The following is a 19,349-nucleotide window of genomic DNA, read 5'->3' as shown; positions in this document are numbered from 1 at the left end:
TTTGATATTAATGAGTTTTTTGGGTTCATTGAGAACATGGTTGTTGTTCAATAATAAAATTAATCCTCAAAAATACAACTTGCCTAATAATTCTGCACTCCCTGTATATTACACATGAAATAACGTTCTGTAATCATGCATGTAGGCAAAGGTGTTTTAAATGTATGAATTTAATGACTCTCCAACATGAAGAACAGTTAAGGTAGCTCTGCTTTCGAATTCTGTGACAGAAACTCTAACCAGGTATCTTTATTTCCAAATTTTTCTAGTTTTTGAACTTCGTCTAGGGGGTCATGGCACAAGCAGAGGCTACTGCGCTTCCACCACAGGGGGTTAGAATGTTTACCGCTAATGTCTGTGGGGTAGTCAAACTAAAGCTGTGCAAACTAGGCTAACTACAACCCATTCGGCACTTGACTATTAGCGGTAGTGATGGGAAGGAATCACAGGCTCCTCAAGAGGGAACCATGTGGTGCTCAAGCTCAGGACTCAATGATCACACAACATCACAATAATTGAATATCCAACCCAGTGCTTATTTGTCAAGAAAAAAAAGTACTTAAATGCACAGAAGAACTGAATCCTACACAGTAGCACAGGAAAAGTACAACTTCCTGCTATTGGTGCTGCTGTGCCTTTATCCGCTATCCCTCCCCAGCACTTGCTCTTTTTGGTCTAAGTGTTTCCCCTCGAGAGATTACGGCAATGGCCTGATGACAGAACTAATGCAAATTTCTCCACCTTAAGGTGTTTGCTGCGTTCAGTCTCTCACAGTTCAGCAGTTTTAGTTCCTATTGCGTTCAGTTGCTCAGTTATTATCACTCATTGTGAATCAGTCCTTTTGGGTAGCTGCTCAGCTTGGTCTCAGCATGCCTGCTCCTTCCTGCTTCTAGAAGGAGGCCTGCTAATCAGCAGCTCTGTCCGGGGCTCGTCCAATGGCTACCGGAATCCACCTGGCAGATGTGGCTTCAGTGATCCTCTTCTGCAAGTCTCCACTGGCCGCTGACTTCAGTTGATCAGGCAAGGGTGGCATGAATCCTGGGGCATAACGTGTGGCCCCCAATTGAAAGGTTCTCCAGAACCGGTGTGGGCACACGCTGGCTGTTTTCCTTTCTGTGGTGCAGCCACACGATCTCCAGAAGGTACTGCCATTCCTTCTGAACAACATTGCAATGCACAGGGCAATCTCCTTCTGGACAAGGTCACCTTGCACAGGCCAGTCACTTTCTGAACTACACGACCACTAACTGGCCAATATTCTTACAGGCCACAATGTGGCTGGACATGCAAAGGCCTATCTTTTGGGTAATACAGCCATCCTCAGGTGATATTATCCAGTAGGTGATCTTCTTCTGGATAATACAGCTGTGCACAGGTCAATTTAGACTCTGATCAAAGTCCTGAACAGGTTTCACAATCTAAGGACAAGCAGTCACTGTTCCTGCTAAGAATCATTCCAGAAAGATAGGTGGCCTGCAGGCACTGGGGTATAAAAATCGCTTTAGACAGGCATCCTCTTCTGAAACTCCCCCAGGCACCAGGAACAAGCTGCACCTTGCTTCTCCTGGGCAGTCACCTCCTACAAGGTTGGCAGACTTTGTCCATTTTATTGCTTAAAGGCAGCTTGTAAGTATTCCACAATAGGTCTACAGATATTACAGAAAGGGGTTGGACTCAGGCCATACATCCTTTCCTCTCAAAAGCTGGCTGTCAGGTACACACCACCTCTGGTTGCACAGGAGCCCTCTGAGTACTCTACAGAATGCTTCCTTCCTTGGCCACATAGGACTTTGAAATGGAAACACAAGTGTGGTAGTGCAGTCACACCTTTACCCAGAAAAAGCAGACTGGAGAGGACTATCCACTATCTGCAGTTTGGGGCGATTCATATTCTTGCAAGTGTCACTTCCAGGCAGCTGTACAGACACAGCCTTTGCACAGTGTGATGCTTCTCACAGAAGGGTTGTTCACAGCCTACAGTAAAGCACTATTCTGCACACTGCATATGCCTTTTCAGTGTGCAGACTAGTGCTTTACTGTAGGCTGTGAACAACCCTTCTATGAGAAGCATCACACTGTGCAAAGGCTGTGTCTGTAGAGCTGACTTACAAGCTTTCACATGCCTTTGAAAGCTAGTAAGTAATTTGCTTTATTTTTGCGATTAATAAAAATTGTTACAAAACAAGGTAACTGATTCAACATGAAAAATAAGATTATTCAAATGCACATTTCCCCACATATAACAACAATTACAACTGAGAAGATAAGGATAATTATTTGGCTAATTATTAAACCCTCAATTTCATATTTTTTTACATAAAGATTCACATAGAAACAATTACTATTCCACATTTCAAAATACACAAAATACGGGCCTTTTCGATGCATGTAGACGGAACAACTTCAAGAATGAAAGTCCAAGTTGTTTGACTGCAAGTATGCTATTCTTTTTTTAATATCTTTATTTTAGATTTTTAGACATATGTGAATACCTACAACACATCAATCATGGATGTGCAAACAGTGCGAGCATAAGCACAATAACACAATCCAGAACAAAGGACCAGAGCAGTGCTGGTACATTAAAAAACAGGGCGAAATGCATCACATAAAGAGCTGCATAAGGCACCTAAGGGCATCAGAGAGCCCGGAGGTGTGACGGTCTGAAATAGAAGACTGTCTGACATCTGTCAGGGGGGGAAGGTGGGCACTACAGCTTGAAGATAAGTCCTTGGAGCGAGAAGCTGGAGGCCGTAGAGAGGTGTAAAGCTCACTGGTGATGTTGCAATGGATGAGGTCCCTCAAGCCAAGCCGCCTCCGTAGGATGGGCAGCACTGCCCCAGTGAAAGGTGATTACGAATGTAGAGAGCAGCAGTGCTAATGCAGCAAAATGCAGAGTGGACTTTGTCATTGTCTTCACGTAGCCCAACAGAGCATAAAGGGGTTTGGGGAAAAGTTATTGGTCGATCATACAGGACAGGACAGAGTAGATGGTGCCCCAGTATGCAGAGACATCAGAACAGGACCAGGTCAGATGTAAGGAAATTGCCTGCTCAGTTTTGCACTTAGACATTGGTGAAACCGTGTAGGGTCTAGACGAGCGGGAGCGGACGAGGTGGTGTATGCATGGTGTATGAACTTAATTTGTGACAGTAGTTGTTGGATACTAATTTGACCTGTGTGTAGCACTAATATCAAATTTAATCCAGTAAGGAGCATTCCAGGCCCCTCACCCGGGCGACCCTCGACCTTTCCGGCTGCTGGGTCTAAGTTGCAGGGATGTGTGATACAGGCGTGATATGAGATGCGCATAGTCTGTAGCCTTAATGGTAATGGACATTGGGGGGAAAACTCTTGGTTCCATTGGGTATGTAGGCAACACATTGCGTAGGGTACCATATACCATATGCAGTATAAATTTGTCAATTACTGAATATTGATGTCCTTCAGTCACATTCGTGGCCGAACGGAGCTTGGAGTCTGCAAACAGGTCACCGATTGTGCATAACTGGTGGGAAGCAAGAGTGCGCTGAGTCAGCTGCTCACATTTAAGTGGAATCCATGGGTTGTGGAGCGGGGATTGTGTGGTGAATAGGAGGTGTCAAAGCCTAGATAGCAGAGAAGTTTTGTCCAAGCCAAACAGGTTGTTGGGAGAGTCTGTATTTCGCTGGAGTTCTCGAAAGAGATGCAGAGGGGGATTGTGATCGCTCTGGCATAAGATATTGGGCCCTGTTATCAGGATGGTACCAGTAGTAGGCAAAATGTCATGGGCAAAAAGATAATATAGATAGAAGTCCGGGACACCAAAGCTCCCACGTTTGAACGGGAGCGTTAGTGTGGACCAATGCACACTGGGGTACCTGCCCGTCCAAACCAATCGCATGAGGAGGCAGTGCAGCGTGTCAAAGAAATGCCTGGTCAAGGCTATAAGAATATTTAGGAATACATAAAGAAATTGTGGAAGAACCACCATCTTTATAATGACAACCCTCCCGGCAAGTGACAAGGGCATGGCAATCCATCACTGAACTTGCGTTGCAACAGCGGGACATAATTGCGATGAACGACCTCTGCACTGCACCTGTGAAGATGTATACCAAGGTCATTTGTAGAGTCGTCTTTACAGATCAAAGGGTAAGCAAGGTAGCAGGGCACCATGGCGTCAGTAACAGGGAATATCTTACACTGTATAATTGATGAACAAGCCAGAAAAAGCACTGAAGTGGACCACATCCTCTATCAGTTAAGTGAGGTTGTTTACCGGGTTCCAAGCAAAATGTTGTCCGTGTAAAGGGAAGCGAGGAGGGGGCATAGCAGAAACTGAGTCCCCTGTGCATATGCAGTTCCTGGAAACGTCGCACCAAGGGATCCAGGCAGACAATATATATAAAAGTGAGGGATGCGGGCATATTAGGTGGGTACCACAAGATAATGGAAATACATCAGATAGTGCCATGTTAACCCGGACCTGGGCTGAGGGGTTCGTGTAGAGCAGAGCGATAGGGTCTCAGAAACTTTGTGGTATACCTAATTTGTGTGGGGGAACATGGAGAAAAGGACACTCAAGAGAGTTGAATGCCTTGTCTGCATTAAGGAGAACAGCAGTTGCTGGAAGTTCTGGAGATATCTGATTAAGAGAGGCAAAAAACGTGCGCAGATTAGTTGTGGTTGACCGGCAGGGCACAAATCCAGATTTCATGGAAGCTATTACACTTTCCAGCAGTAAAGACAGACGAGTGGTGAGGACTTTGGCTAGAATCTTATTATTGTGATTGAGCAATGATAACAGGCGGTATGAAATGCAGTGGCTTTCCGCGTTTGAGGAGGAGTACGATCTCCGCCTCACGCATGGATGGGGGGGTGTATACCCTTATCAGGGGATTCAGCATAGACCTCAACGAGGTGTGGGACAGAAACCTCTTTATACGCCTTATAGAAGGCCCCCGTAAAGCCATCCGATCCTGAGGTCTTAGTACTGCCAAGAGAATCAATGGCCTGGGACACCTCCTCTGCACTGATGGGCAAGGCAAGGAACTGCTGCTGGCCAGTTTCAAGCCACACCATAGCCACCTAAGCCAAGTAATCAGTAAGTTCAGCCGCAGTTACGGATATGCATGTACTGTAAGAAGATCAGTATTATGTTGTGAAAGTGGACAGGATGTGGGAGTGCCTGTAGCTATCTCCCCAGAATCCATCTGGAGAGTAGTGACATAGGAGGACTGATACGATGGACAGAGCAGCAGTGCGAGTGTGCAACCAGTTGCCTTCCCCAAGTACATCATTCTTTAATGTAAGAATTTCCTTCAGTACAATCCTAGCCATGCATTCTTACAATGACCTTTTCAAGGTACTTGAGTAGTCTGCAAATTAATTGTATGTCGTTGCCCAGAATATAAGCTTCAGTAGCATCTTTTATTGTATGGAACCCCAGTCTAAAAAAATATACAACAGCCTAGCACACCCACAACAGAGGCACAAAGAGATTGGAGTTTTCTGCACCTGGGTGCCATCAGTCCACTTTAAGTGTAACAAGGGAAAGACTAAAAGCTGAGCAGGCTTTTTCACAAAATACATTTTGGATATTAGCACTAGGATTTGGGTCAGAGCACAGAACTGAAACTTTACATTAACGTGCCAGAAGATTTCCAAATCCAGTACCCAAGACAAAAAGGTTTGGTCACAACTAAGAATTCACAAAACATGGTACACTGCCAACACTGCTGTATGTGTTAAACACACAACAGGGACAGAAGTCCACGGTCTGTCAGCGAGGGTCCGCTTTGTGCATGTCTGTGGGTCACCAGACAGGTCCAGGACCTTACTCATGTCAGGGAATAGGCCTGATGCCTCAGTGCTATTTATAGGTTAGTGTGATGTCAGGACAGAAAAAAAACGGATACTAGAAACACACCGTCAGGCACTCAGGGCAGGGAACAAGACTGACACCAAGGGAACATTACTGTGCTAGTACTAGTGACTGATCGTAAACATATTTAACAATCCATGGTATAAGGAATTGTCAAGGTTTAGCATCAACGCGACCAATCCAATTAAGGCCAAATAAGTCAGTGTATTATTTCATAAGACTGGATCCAAGCTCAAACTTCAGGATAACCTGTCACAATGCAAAGGAGGGCCAATTGGATTCATTTCAAATGTATTTTATGTGAATATCCTGTTATTTTGGTAAGGATTTGACCAGGCTCGTCCTACTGATACCATTAATTTTCACAGAACAGGACAGCCCAAAGTATTTGAATCACTATGATGAGATCAATAGTTACATTTTGACAGCCTAACACCAATAAAAAAACATGCAATCAACCAAAAATATACATTTACCTCTGAGGCAATTGCGCGTTTGGAAATTTCCACTACATTTTCTATGCCTTTTTTAATATCGCCTTCATATTTCATTTTCTCGTTTTCAAATTTGTTACTGAAAAATTAAAAATAACATTTTAAACAGAACTTTAAGGTATTTAATACTGTATGCTGTACATTATAAAATATTTGGCATAAATGGTTTGACACATGTGGCATAGCCGGTGTTTTCTATGGAAAAACTTTCACCTTTCGTGTAATTTGAGTGCCAGAATTTATTTTCAGCTCCCTCATTACTTTTAACAAACACAGTAATGTTTCTGACAAGTGAATGTTAACTCACAAGGATGGCTTTTGGCGCGATTGACAGATAACAAATGTGCATTATTCTACTTAATGATACTCTTTTTATCAACCTCAGCTGAATGAAAGACTTAGTGACCACCAGGATTTGTACTTGAGTACATGGAGGTGAACACAGATCCTTGAATAGATGCATTAATTTATTAATTAATTAACACCACCAAAAACGAGTAATCAAGTTGCCAGATTTTACTTTTCAGAAAGAAATAAAAGATGCCCCGTATAAAAGGGCGCTACTGTTTATACGCATATATTTACTATCAAAGACCTCAAAGCTGTTTAAAAAACTGTGCATGTGAATACTGTCAGAACCACTTTAGCACTAAAAGGCACATCTCTAGGCTGTTTATCCTGTACAATATGACAAATGTAGATGAGGAAATCCAGATTGCCGATGTACAAAACAGATCTGAACACTCACTCAATCTCTGCCCAACATGTTGCCATTACTTCAGCAGAATGGCCCCGGGTAGAATCAAGCGCTTATATACCTGATAGCTGCAGGACAACAAAACTGATTTTTAAATCCACTAAGAAATAGCGTGTAAGTAAGGGTTAAAATCCACAAATAGAATGCCCAAGATATGAAAAAAGTTCTCTATATTGCAAGTCACCACATTACAGATATACAAAGATTGCAAAGACCCTTGAACTTAAGGTTAAGCACTAGAAGAACAGATTCTTCCATGCAGTTAAAGTTTAAAAATACCAGAGGCATAAACCTGGTGCCAAGGTGAAGAATCATGCAGTCTAAAAATAATTTAAGATGGGAAGCGCTAGCAATCAAAGAATCTATCTCTGCCAGACATCAAACAGATGGAAAATACTTGACAGTCCAGAAGTTTTAGTATTGTTACATTCAAAGGTTCAAAACATGACCCAGCAGTTATTTTCTACAACAGCAGCCACAATGTGGAACTCTCAACCCTTTGAATTTGGGGTCAAAATCAAATCTAATCTGTTTGAGACTCCAGCTAAAAAAAACTCTTTAATAATCCTCTAGCCTTTTTCCCTTTTCACAATTAAGTTTGGAGGTTGTGTCTTCATAAAGTACCAAGAAGCATACTCGTACAAGTGCTCTACAAAAAATTACAAAATAACATAGCACCAGAAATGAACACAAATCATTAAAGAAGCTACCATTCCCTCTGAATGGTTTTATAATATGTTCAAATGACCGTATTGAGGAATTCTGTTCACCAAGTTTGATGTCATTCTGGCAATGACCAATGGTCTTTTCTGTAGCTCACCCAAAAACCTCTGGATTTGCATTGACATGACAAAAATACATTTTGTCAATGTCTTCAATTTTGTAGCCCACCACCACTCTCTTGGAAAGTTTTACGCAGATTTGTCAAAGGGCACCAAATGTATCAGTTTGTATAAAAGAAAATTCAAGTAACTAAGCAACATTACTGCAGAGGTGTTCTTCCTGCTTCTGGTCGTATATATAGGGACAACCCAAGAGCGTTGACTGTAGAAAGTACCCTGTCTTTGGCACAGTTACCCCCACTTTTTGCCTGCTATTAGTGTGCTTAGACTAATTTCACTGGGAACCTCAATGATTGTGCTCTCTCCCTCTAAATTTGGTTACCTAGGACTTTTGTGCACGCCACAATTGTCATGCTGGTGCCCCCTTAAAAGTCCCTAGTATATGGTACTTAGGTACCGAGGGCATTGGACACCGGTGTTCCCCATGGCTGCAACATATATTGTGCTACCCACGGGAGTCCATGCATAATGTGTCTGCAAGCCTGCCATTGTAGCCTGCGGAAAAAGGTGCATGCACTCTTTCACCAGAGTCACTGCACCACGTCATTGTAAGTCACCGCTATGGTAGGCCTTCCTAGGCCACAGTGCAGGATGCAGGCCCCTGTGTGTGAGGGCACCCCTACATGAGGAGAGGTGCCCCTATTAACTCCAGTTCTATTGAACTGGACTTCGTAAGTGTGGGGAAGCCATTTTACCTGTGTACTGGACACAGGTCACTCACTACCTATGTCCAGCTACATAATGGTAACTCAGACTCTGGGGATGTTTGGTACCAAACAGGTCGGAATCATACCCCAATACTGTTGCTAGTATTGGCTGTATGATTCCATGCACTCTGGAGGCTCCTTAGAGGACCCACCAGTATTGCCCCTACCAGTCTTCGAGGGTTTGCAAGCAGCTCATGCTGCTGCAGTCCCTCAGACAGGATTCGGCCCACCTGCTGCTTGACCAGCTCAAGCAGAGGAAGGCAGAACAAAGGATTTCCATGGGAGAGGGAGGCAACACCCTCTCCCTTTGAAATAGGTGTTACAAGGTTTGGGAGGTGTAGCCTCCCCAAGCCACAGGTTTACTTTGCATAAACCAATTTGCACCAGCTCAGGGACCCCAGCCCCTGCTCTGGTGCAAAAATGGACAAAGGAAAGGGGAGTGACCACTCCCTTGTCCATCACCACCCCTGGGGTGGTGCCCAGAGCTCCTACAGGTGGCTAATTGATTCTGCCATCTTGAATCAAATGTGGGCAGAGGCCAGGCCTGGGAGCATCTGAGTGGCCAGGTCAGGTAGGTGACGTCACAGCCCCATCCTGATATGTGGCCATCTTGCAGAGTGACAAATACCCCCTTCCTGGGCAATTTAGGGTCTCCCTCTTGGGTGGGCCCTCAGATTTGACGTGCAAGACTCCACCAGGACTCCTCTGCATCGACCTCGCCTGCTCCTTGCCACCGGAACCACTGCTGGACTTCACAGGAACAAAGCAAGCATGCAACTCCTGAGACGACCTCGCCTTGCAACATAGTTTCTCCAGTTCCTTCCAGCAATTGCAACATTTCCATTGCTGAGCATGCTCTGGGGTGAGCAAGACTTTAGCTGCACCAAGGATGCAAGAAGGAATCTCCCTTGGAGTGAAGGAGTCACTCCCCTGCATCTGCAAGCACCTAAGGCAACGACGATCGGCTGCTGTGACTTTCTGCCATCCGGCTCCAGGAAGAATCTCTAACACAGGTGGTGAGTCTGAGTGGTCCCCTTGGTCCTCTCTATCTGCTGTCCAGCATGGGAGACAATGAGCCCTTGTCTCTCCTTGCAGGACAGTACCCTTGTGCACTACGACTCTTGCAGCAACCAAGGCTTGCTGACTCCTGCACCAAGGGATCTTCAGGCTCCAAGTAGCCCCGGCCTCCAGCACTTCATCCTTGCAAGGAAAGTATCTCCTCTGCTGCTCTAGCGACGTCGGACTCCTCTCCAGGTGTGCTGACTGGGCCTCACTGCAACTTACTGTGCCTGTTGCTAGAAGGTTGCCTGTGGGGCCTGCAACTGCTTCTGCTGAATTTTCCGACTGCTGAGGGTCAGCCCAGACTCACCTCCAAGGGTCGAGTCCCCTGGACCTTGCTGGTCCTCTTCAGCCTTGCGAACCTTCTTCTCCATCTCTTGCATTTGCTAAGGCTTGTTGGTGGTTTTCCAGCACCACTGACTGACTGCATCTCGAACGCCGATGTGGGACATCACTTGCATCACTTCTGGAACAGGTGTTACAGGCTTGGGAGGGGTAGCCACCCCAAGCCACTGGAAAGGATGTCTGCATAATCCCGTCTACAACGGTTCAGGGACCCCTAGTCCCTGCTCTGGTGCGGAACAAAGGAAAGGGGAGTCCCCTGTCCATCACCACCCCAGGGGTGGTGCTCAGAGCTCCTCCAGACATCTCTGACGTCACCTGCTGGCACTGGCCATTCAGATGCTCCCAGAGTTCCCTGCGAACTTGGAATCCAAGATGGCAAAACCAAGGGACCTCTGGGAGCATCGGAGTGGCCAGTGCCAGCAGGTGACATCAGAGCTGTCCCCTGAAAGGTGCTTACCTGTTTAGCTGACTAATCCCCCTTTCAGTGCTATTTAGGGTCTCTCTTTTGGGTGGTTTTTGAGATTTTGATTGTAAGAGTCCAGCAGTAATCCTCTGCATCAATGGTTCCCAACCTGTGGTCTCCTCAGGGGGCCCGGGACTGCTGAGAAAATTAAATAGTATTAACAGATTAGGTCCCCAGCCTTCAGTAATGACTCAGCGGGGGGGGGGGCAGATTCCAATAATGATTCAATGGGGGTCCCCAGGTTCCAGTATTGATAAAGTGGGGGTCCACAGAAGTCAAAAGGTTGGGAACCACTGCTCTGCATCCTTTACTTCCCCTTCTCACTGGAGAAACTGCATCTGGACCCTCCAGGAGCTCTATAAACCGCAACAAAGATGCAAAGACGACTTCTGCAACACTGTATCTTCAGCTCCTGCCAGCAACTCCAACTGTTTCTTGGACGTGCATCCTCAGAGGACAGCCTGCACCAGGAGAACAAAGGAATCTTCCTTGGAGTGAAGGAGCCACTCCCCTGCATCACCACGCACCTCTCTGCATCGATGACCGGCGCATGGGTCCCCTCTCCTGAAGAGCTGCATGGATCCTGCCTCACGGGTGGTGGACTTAAGTGGTACCGACGGTCCTGACTTCCAACTCTCTAACTTTGGTGGCAGTAAGAGCTTGCCTACTCACGCAAGACAGTACCCTCGTGCACCGCGTGTTTTGCTATTGCCAAGGCTTGTTTGCGTCCTTCCACAAAGTTCTTCATGCACCATGCAGCTCCGGCCTCCAGCACTCTATCCTGCGATGCACAGCTCCCTGCGTGGTTCTCCGGCAGTGTGGGACCCTTTGCTGTAGTGCTGTGTGGGCCTCCTTTGCACCTTCTTTGTCCCCGTGCTGTTGGACTCCTGTACGTGCTGCCTGGTCTTCGAAGGGCTGTCTGAGTTGTTGAGAGCCCCCTTTGATTCCCCCTCCTGGGTAGAGTCCACCGGGTCCCTCTCCTGGTCCCAATCAGCGACATTTTCCGCTAACCGCTAGCTTTGCTTGTGCCAAGGCTTGTTGGCGGAATCCAGCGACGCAAACCAGACTGCAATCATCCATCCGGCGTGGGACATCATCTGCACCAACCATGAACCCGCATCCATCTTTTTGGATGCAGTACTGACTGTTGTACTTCACCGTTGATTCTTCTTTGCACCTTCATCCGGGTTAGCAGGGGCTCCTGTTCTCCCTGGACTCTTCAGTGCTTCTTGGACTTGGTCCCCTAGTTCCACAGGTCTTCAGGTCCAGGAATTCATTGTTGGTGTCTTGCAGTCTCTTCTGGTTCTTGCAATATCTTTTTTCTTGTGTTCTTGAGTGTTCTAGGAAGGTTACTGTGATTTACTCCTGCTTTCCTGGGCTCTGGGGTGGGTTCTATTACTTACCTTTTGTGTTGTCTAATACTCCCAGCGCCCCTCTACACACTACACTTGCCTAGGTGGGAAACTGACATTCGCATTCCACTTTCTTAGTATATGGTTTGTGTTCCACCTAAGCTCATTTCTAACTATTGTGATTTTCATTATTTGCAGTTTCCTAACTGTTTTTACAGCTATTTCCGTATACTAGTGTATATCATTTGTGTATTACTTACCTCCTAAAGGAGTATAGTCTCTATGATATTTTTGGCATTTGTGTCACCAAAATAAAGTACCTTTATTTTTGTAACACTGAGTATTTTTTTCCATGTGTGTGAGTACTGTGTGACTACAGTGGTACTGCACGAGCTTTGCATGTCTCCTAGTTCACCCACACTACCACTAAAGAACCTGGCTTCTAGACACTGCCTACATTTCAATAATAAGGGGTAACTGGAACTGGTATAAGGTGTAAGTACCTTAGGTACCCACTACAAACCAGGCCGGCCTCCTACAAGAGGGTGTTGGTTCCCTCTCCCACAAGAAATCCTTTGTTCTGCCTTCCCCTGCTTTAGCTGGTCATGCAACAGGAGGGCAGAAAGCTGTCTAGAGGGTGGAAGCAGAGCGGGCTGCTAGCAAAACCCTGAAAGACTGGTAGGCGCAATACTGGGGGGTCCTCTAAGGAGCAACCAGAGTGCATGGACTCATACAACCAATACTGGCAACAGTACGATTCCGACATGTTTAATACCAAATATGCCCAGTTGTGGAGTTACCATTATGTAGCTGGACACAGGTGTGTGCGTGTGTCCTGTGTCCAGTAAATGGGTAGCACGGCTTACGAAGTCCAGTGTAATAGAGCTGGAGTTCGTAGGGACACCTCTGCTCATGCAAGGGTGCCCTAACACACAAGTACCTGCAACCTGCCCTCTGGGCTAGGAGGGCCTACCATAGGTTTGACTTACAGTGACCTGGCGCAGTGCCCTGTAGTGAAAAAGATGCATGCACCTTTTCACACAGGGTGCAATGGCAGGCCTGCAGACACATTTTGCATGGGCTCCCATAGGTGCCATAATACATGCTGCAGCCCATCAATCAATCAATCAATCAATCAGTGCTTGTACAGCGCAACTATTCACCCATCAGGGTCTCAAGGCGCTGGGGGAATGGGGAACCTCTGGTGCCCAAATGCCTTGGGTACCCAAGTACCATACACTAGGGACTTATATGGGGGCACCAGTATGCCAGTTGTGGGGTGTGCAAAGTCCTAAGTAACCAATTTTGAGGTTAGAAAGAGCACAAACACTGAATTTCAGCAAAAACAGTCAAAGCACACTGAAAACAGGCAAAAAGTGGGGGTAACCATGCCAAAAAGAAGGTACTTTCCTGCATAACCCCCTCCAAACGAAGGACAATAAGACTAACTTTGCCCAGCTGAGTCTTCATTGTCTAAGTGCAAATATTTGGAGAGTCCATCTGCAATGGAGTGGGTACTAGGTCTAAGTTCCCACTGTACAATCCGTTCCCTGTAGGGATATGGAACACCTCAAAGTTTGGGATTTTCACCTTCCATCTGCTTTAACCCTTTCATTGCCAGGCCTTCTCCCCCCTCAGGTGCCAGGCCTTTTTTTGGCTATTTGGGGCAGTTCGCACTTAGGCCCTCATAACTTTTTGTCCACATAAGCTACCCACATAAAATGTGTGTCCAATTGAAATATCGAAATTGAGGTGAGAAAACTGCCATTTCTCTCCTCATTTTACTCTGTAACTTCTTATATATATAGGGCTTGTAGGTTCATCAAGAACCCTAGGCACCCAGAGCCAATAAAGGAGCTGGACCTTGCAATGGGTTTTCATTGTATACCGGGTATACAGCAATTCATTTGGTGAAATATAAGGAGTGAAAGAGAAGTATCAAGGAAACCTATATATTTCCAAAATGGGTGCAAGATAAGGTGTTGAGAAGCAGTGGTTATTTGCACATCTCTGAATTCCGGGGTCCCCATACTAGCATGTGAATTACACAGCATTTCTCAAATAGTTGTCTCGTCTTTTTTACACACTTACATTTGGAACAAAAAAATGTAAATAAAGACAATGGGCAATAACACTTGCTCTTCTATTCTGTGTTTCCCCAAGTCTCCCGATAAAAATGGTACCTCACTTCTGTGGGCAGGCCTAATGCTCACGACAGAAAACGTAACATGGGCACATCACATTTTTACATTGAAATCTGACGTGTTTTTTGGAAAGTGCCTAGCTGTGGATTTTGGCCTCTAGCTCAGCTGGCACCCAGGTAAACCTAGCAAACCTATAAATTTTTGTAAACTAGACACCTAGGGGAAGTCAGAATTGGGTGACTGGTGGGGCTCTCACCAGGTTTTGTTACCCAGAATCCTTTGCAAACCTCAAAATTTGGCCAAAAAAAACAAAACACTTTTTCCTCACATTGCGGTGACAGAAACTTCTGGAATCTGAGAGGAGCCACAAATTTCCTTCCAACCAGCACTCTCCCAAGTCTCCCAATAGAAATGGTACCTCGCTTGTGTGGGTGGCCTAGTGCCCGTGACAGGAAATGACCCAAAACACAACATAGACACATCACATTTTCTCAAAGAAAATTGACGTGTTTTTTGTAAAGTGCCTAGCTGCGGATTCTGGCCTCAAGCTCAGCCAGGCTCTCTCACCATGTTCTGTTGCCCAGAATCCTTAGCAAACCTCCAAATTTGGCAACAAAAACACTTTCTCCTCACATTTCGGTGCTGCAAAGTTCTGGAATCTGAGGGGAGCCACAAACTTCCTTCCACCCACCATTCCCCTGGGTCTTCTGCTGATAAAAATGGTACCTCACTTGTGTGGGTAGGCCTAGTGCCCGTGATAGGAAATGCCCCAAAACACTACGGGGATACATCAAAATTATCAAATACAAAACTACCTGTTTTTACGGGGTGGGCACCTGAGTTTGGTCCTGGGCTCAGCAGCCATCTAGGGAAACCTACCAAACCCAGACATTTCTGAAAACTAGACACCTAAGGGAGTCCAGGGAGGTGTGACTTGTGTGGATCCCCAAGTGTTTTCTTACCCAGAATCTTCAAATTTAGCTAAAAAAAAAAATCACATTTTTACCACATTTCTGTGTGGGATCACTGCACCAGCACAAATTTCCTACCACCCAACGTTCCCCTCAGTCTCCCGATAAACCTCAGTTGTGTAGGTGGACCAAGTGCCTGTGACAGGGAAGAGCCAAAAACATGTCGACATTGAGGGGGAACCAAAGCGGGTCGAAAAGGGTAGTTTGAAAAAAAAAACGTTTTTAGGCTGACAAGTAGGGTAGAATTTTTATCGGTATAGATGTGACAATGCTGGGTTGTAGGAAGTTTGTGGATTACTGCAGATTCTGGAAGGCTCCATCACAAAAATTTGGGAAAAAAATTGTGATTTCAAGCAAAGTTGGAGGTTTGCAGGGCATTGTGGGTAAGAAAATGGTGCAGGGTGCATGTAAGGCACACCACCCTGGACTCACCCAGATGTTTAGTTTTCAGATGTGTCTAGGTCTCGTCGATTTTTCTACATGGCAGCATCCCACAGTCCAAAAAGTGCAGCCCTCACCATTCCAAGTGGGAAGATTTTGAGAGTTAGACAAGCTCTCATGGCCCAAATGTAAAACCAAAACCCCAAATATTTAAATGTCCTCTTGATTGCCGTGGGATAAGATGTTTTAATCTGCGGGGGAGAGCTGAAAGACTGTTACCCCCTTCAGTTGGGGTGGGGGCATAACCCATGCCCATACTGGTTGGTAGGCATCACCCCAGTATTTTTTATTTTTTTAAATCCTCTGGCATCTACCAGGCTTTCTGCCCACCTGGGCAGGGGATCGGGGTAATTGCCCCATCTGCCCACCGGTGGGCAGACCAACTTTGTCCCCATTTATTTGAGGTTGGGGAACGGCCATACCCCCACCCTCTTTTTTTAAAAAATTTTTTGTCCCTGGTCTCTGGTGGGCTTTCTGCCCCCCCCCCCCTCCTTGGGGGCAGGTGGGCCTTACAAAAATAGGTCAATCTGCCCCCAAGGGGGGCAGGAATGACCAACAGTAATGTGCCCCCATGGCTTGCGACCCCTGCCAAAGGGGCTGACCCCCCAAACAAAACACACACACACCAATCCCTGGAGCCTAGGTAGTTTCTGCCCCCCCGGGGGCAGATCGGCCTAACAGAAATAGGCCGATCTGCCCCCAAGGGGGAAGGGAGGGGTCAGAAATGGCCTAAAATATATTCTCCCCCCCTCCCCCCAAAGGGGCGACCCTTGCCTAAGGGGTTGCTTCCCTTGCGTTAGCGACAGGCAGATTGTTGGGGACGAGGGGCAGTGGAAAGGCCAAGGGACCGAGCTGTAGCCCGGGAGTCCTTGAACCTCTCCAAAGCCAAGCCCGCTTTGTCGGGAGCCATCAAAGGGCATGTCCATAAGAATCTGTTGGACATCCCCTGAGAAACCAGATGTACGGAACCAGGTGTGGCTCCCTAAGGTCACCGTCGTCGCAAACAATCTACCTCGAGAGTCGGTCGTGTCCAGCCCACATCTGATAGTGAACTTTGCTGCGTCTCCCCCATCTGTGACAGCTTGGGAGACCATAGCACGGGCCTCCTCCGGTATCTTCAGCAGAACTTGCACAATCATATCCCACAGAGAGTGGGTATAGCCGCCCAAAACACATGCGGTGTTCACTGACCGCAGCGTGAGACTGGAGGAAGAAAACATCTTCTTGACAAATTGTTTCAGCCTTTTTGATTCCCTATCCGGAGGTGCGGAAGGTAATGCACCCGAGGATGAGGATGCCTGCATGACAAGGCTCCCAGGCGTGGGGTGTTGGGACAGGAATTTAGAGTTGTTCAGGGTGGGCCGATGGCGGCGTGCGATAGACCTGTTCACAGGAGCCCCTGTGTTGGGTCTGGACTAAGTACCCAAAAGGACACTGGTAATGGCTTCACTGAATAGCAGAAGAGGCTCAGATGTGGAAGCCTCTGGTTGACGCACCTCCGTCAGGAGATTAGACCTGACCTGAACAGTAGGCAGCTCAAGGCCGAGGATCTCAGCCGCTCTACTGACCACCATGGAATAAGTTGCTCCCTCTGCCGTAGCCATGGTAAAAGGAGACAGCATGCCAGCGTCCGGAGAGGTATCCAGACCACTGGCCTCGCCCATCTCCTGTGCCCAGTCCAAGTTAAGGATATCCTGGTATTCAAAAGGGTCCAGGGACCCCTCCAATCCTTCCACAAATTCGAACCCATAAGTATAAGGGTCAGAATTCAACCTGGGGTGAATAGGGCCCCATCGAAGAAGGATGTGGCGTTGGTCGAGGCCGGTCCGACTCTGAGACCTCGGGGATCAGGATCAGGTCGACGTTTATGGTGGGCACCACCGATGTCGGGAGCGTCAACAATTGAACCGGCACTGGGGAAGTTCTCAATGGTATGACCGGCATCAGTGCGGATCCAGAGGGGACTTTGATGGCGGGAGCCACCGGCACGGAACCCGAAGACCCCTCGACCAAACCCCTTGGGCCCGAAGATGCCGTAGCGTGGTCGGACTGCCCAAAAATGAGGTGCATGCCCTCATAAAACTCCTTTAATTGGGCAGGAGTCACCCCAGCTCCTGGAAAACTTGGGGAGGAGCGGAGCGGACCCAGAAGCAGGTTCCGTCGGTGGAGGACTCGAGTGGCCAACGCTCCTCCCGTGTCGCATCAGCCGAGTGATGGGGCGAATTCGAAGGGTGACGGGATCTCTTCAACAACTTTTTCTTCCTACCTTGACCCGAAGACTTTGAAGAGTGGTAGTGGCTCCACGACCGGTCTCAAGACCTTCCCTCGAGTGAGACTGGGCCCTACATGGAGTCAAGCGCCAGGCCGCCATAAGCTTGAGGGACCGCTCCCTCAAGACCTTCGGGTGCATGGCTCGGCACTCGGAGCATGCCTCCGGGTCATGGTCCCGCTCCACGCACCACAAACAGACCCGATGTGGATCCCTCACCGACACCATGCAGTGACAGTCCTCGCATAGTTTAAACTGGTCTTTGGGGACATCCCTCCAAGCACCAAAAACTCACAAAAAGTTGACAAAAGAGTCGAAGTCGGTCAAAAATTGACCAAAGGTAGCTCTCTCTGGATCATGTACTACGCCCAAAGTCATCACGGCGACTACGACGCCAATGACGCCCGCGGAGTCGACCGACACCACCTACCAACGTGCAAGGGTACTGATCGAAGAAAAAAACCTCCTGATCCAGTCTGACCCGTGGGGAAAAATTCTAAGGTAAGGAATCTGCAACTAGAAGTCTCTATAAGATATCATTTTTTAGGGGACACTGCCTGTACTTACCATATTTAGGGGGCAGGCAGCTAGAATGGGAAAGTCAATGCCTTCATCAGAGACCAACACAGCCTCAGTGGTCTCCCTGACTAGCGCAGATCCCAGTACAGTTCCCAGGTGAGCCTACCTACATTTTTGGACTGATTACTACAATTACTGTTACCACTACCATTGCTATTGCTAGGGGCACTAGAGGTAGAAGTGGTATTAGTAATGGTAGGGGGTTTGGTGTCTTTCTTAGGACAGGAGATGTCTCCTGCCCTATGGCCTTTATTCTTACACATGAAGCACCAGGGTTTTCTAAGGTTTGAGGAAGAGGTTTTAGTCTCACCCCCAGAAGAGGTTTGTGGGCCTGAATAAGACTCTTTAGTTTTATCTTTGTCCCCACCTTTGTCCTAATGCTTACCTGCTTCCTTCTTTTTGTGGTCACTGCCTGTGTGAGTTTTTTTACTCACCCTGGTGCGGACCTATTTGGGGAAAGGTCAAATCAGAGTCCACCAGGTATTGATGCAGCTGATCAGAAATACAGGTATTCAAAATGTGCTCTCTTAGAATCAAATTGTATAAGCCCTGGTAGTCACGTACTTTGCTCCCATGCAACCAGCCTTCCGGAGCTTTAATATGACAGTCCACAATATCTACCCAATCTTGGGAGGACTCTTTTATGGTTTCCTTGAAATTAACTTAACTATATTGTTCAGTGGTTATGCCAAAACCATCAAAAAGTGCATTTTTGAGGGATATATAATCATGTGCATCTTCCTCTCTGACAGTGAGGAGTTTGTCTCTGCCCTTGACAGAGAAGGAGAGCCACAAGATTGCTGCCCACTGTCTTTGGGTGACCTGTTGTACTTTACAGGCCCTCTCCAAAGCAGTGAACCATTTATGTATGTCATCTCTCACCTTGTTAGATGGGACTATCTTACTCAGGTTCCTAGAATCATAGGAGTCCTCCCTGACTCTTGTGTCCCTGACGCTAAGAGTGCTGCCACCATGGGGAGTTAACCCCAAACCTTGCCTCTCCCTTTCATCTATTAAGGCCTCCTTATTTAGGGCTAGCTGTTGCTGCTGCAGTCTAAGA

The 19,349-nt window shown here is 47.0% G+C and overlaps 1 protein-coding gene across 4 annotated transcripts in view; it reads right to left on the bottom strand.

Annotated features, from left to right (window-relative positions):
* Positions 1 to 19,349, bottom strand: part of LOC138248711 (E3 ubiquitin-protein ligase TTC3-like) — a 1,399,506-nt gene that overhangs the window by 280,197 nt on the left and 1,099,960 nt on the right. For all 4 annotated transcript variants that reach the window (XM_069202543.1, XM_069202544.1, XM_069202547.1 and 1 more), the window contains one exon: positions 6,343 to 6,439. In XM_069202543.1, the coding sequence (XP_069058644.1) occupies positions 6,343 to 6,439 (97 nt within the window). The remainder of the gene's footprint in view (positions 1 to 6,342; positions 6,440 to 19,349) is intronic.

Source organism: Pleurodeles waltl, chromosome 8 (genome assembly GCF_031143425.1).
Source record: "Pleurodeles waltl isolate 20211129_DDA chromosome 8, aPleWal1.hap1.20221129, whole genome shotgun sequence".
NCBI lineage: Eukaryota > Metazoa > Chordata > Amphibia > Caudata > Salamandridae > Pleurodeles > Pleurodeles waltl.
The sequence above is the reverse complement of the archived record's forward strand: the minus strand, read 5'-3'. Positions and strand labels throughout refer to the sequence as shown.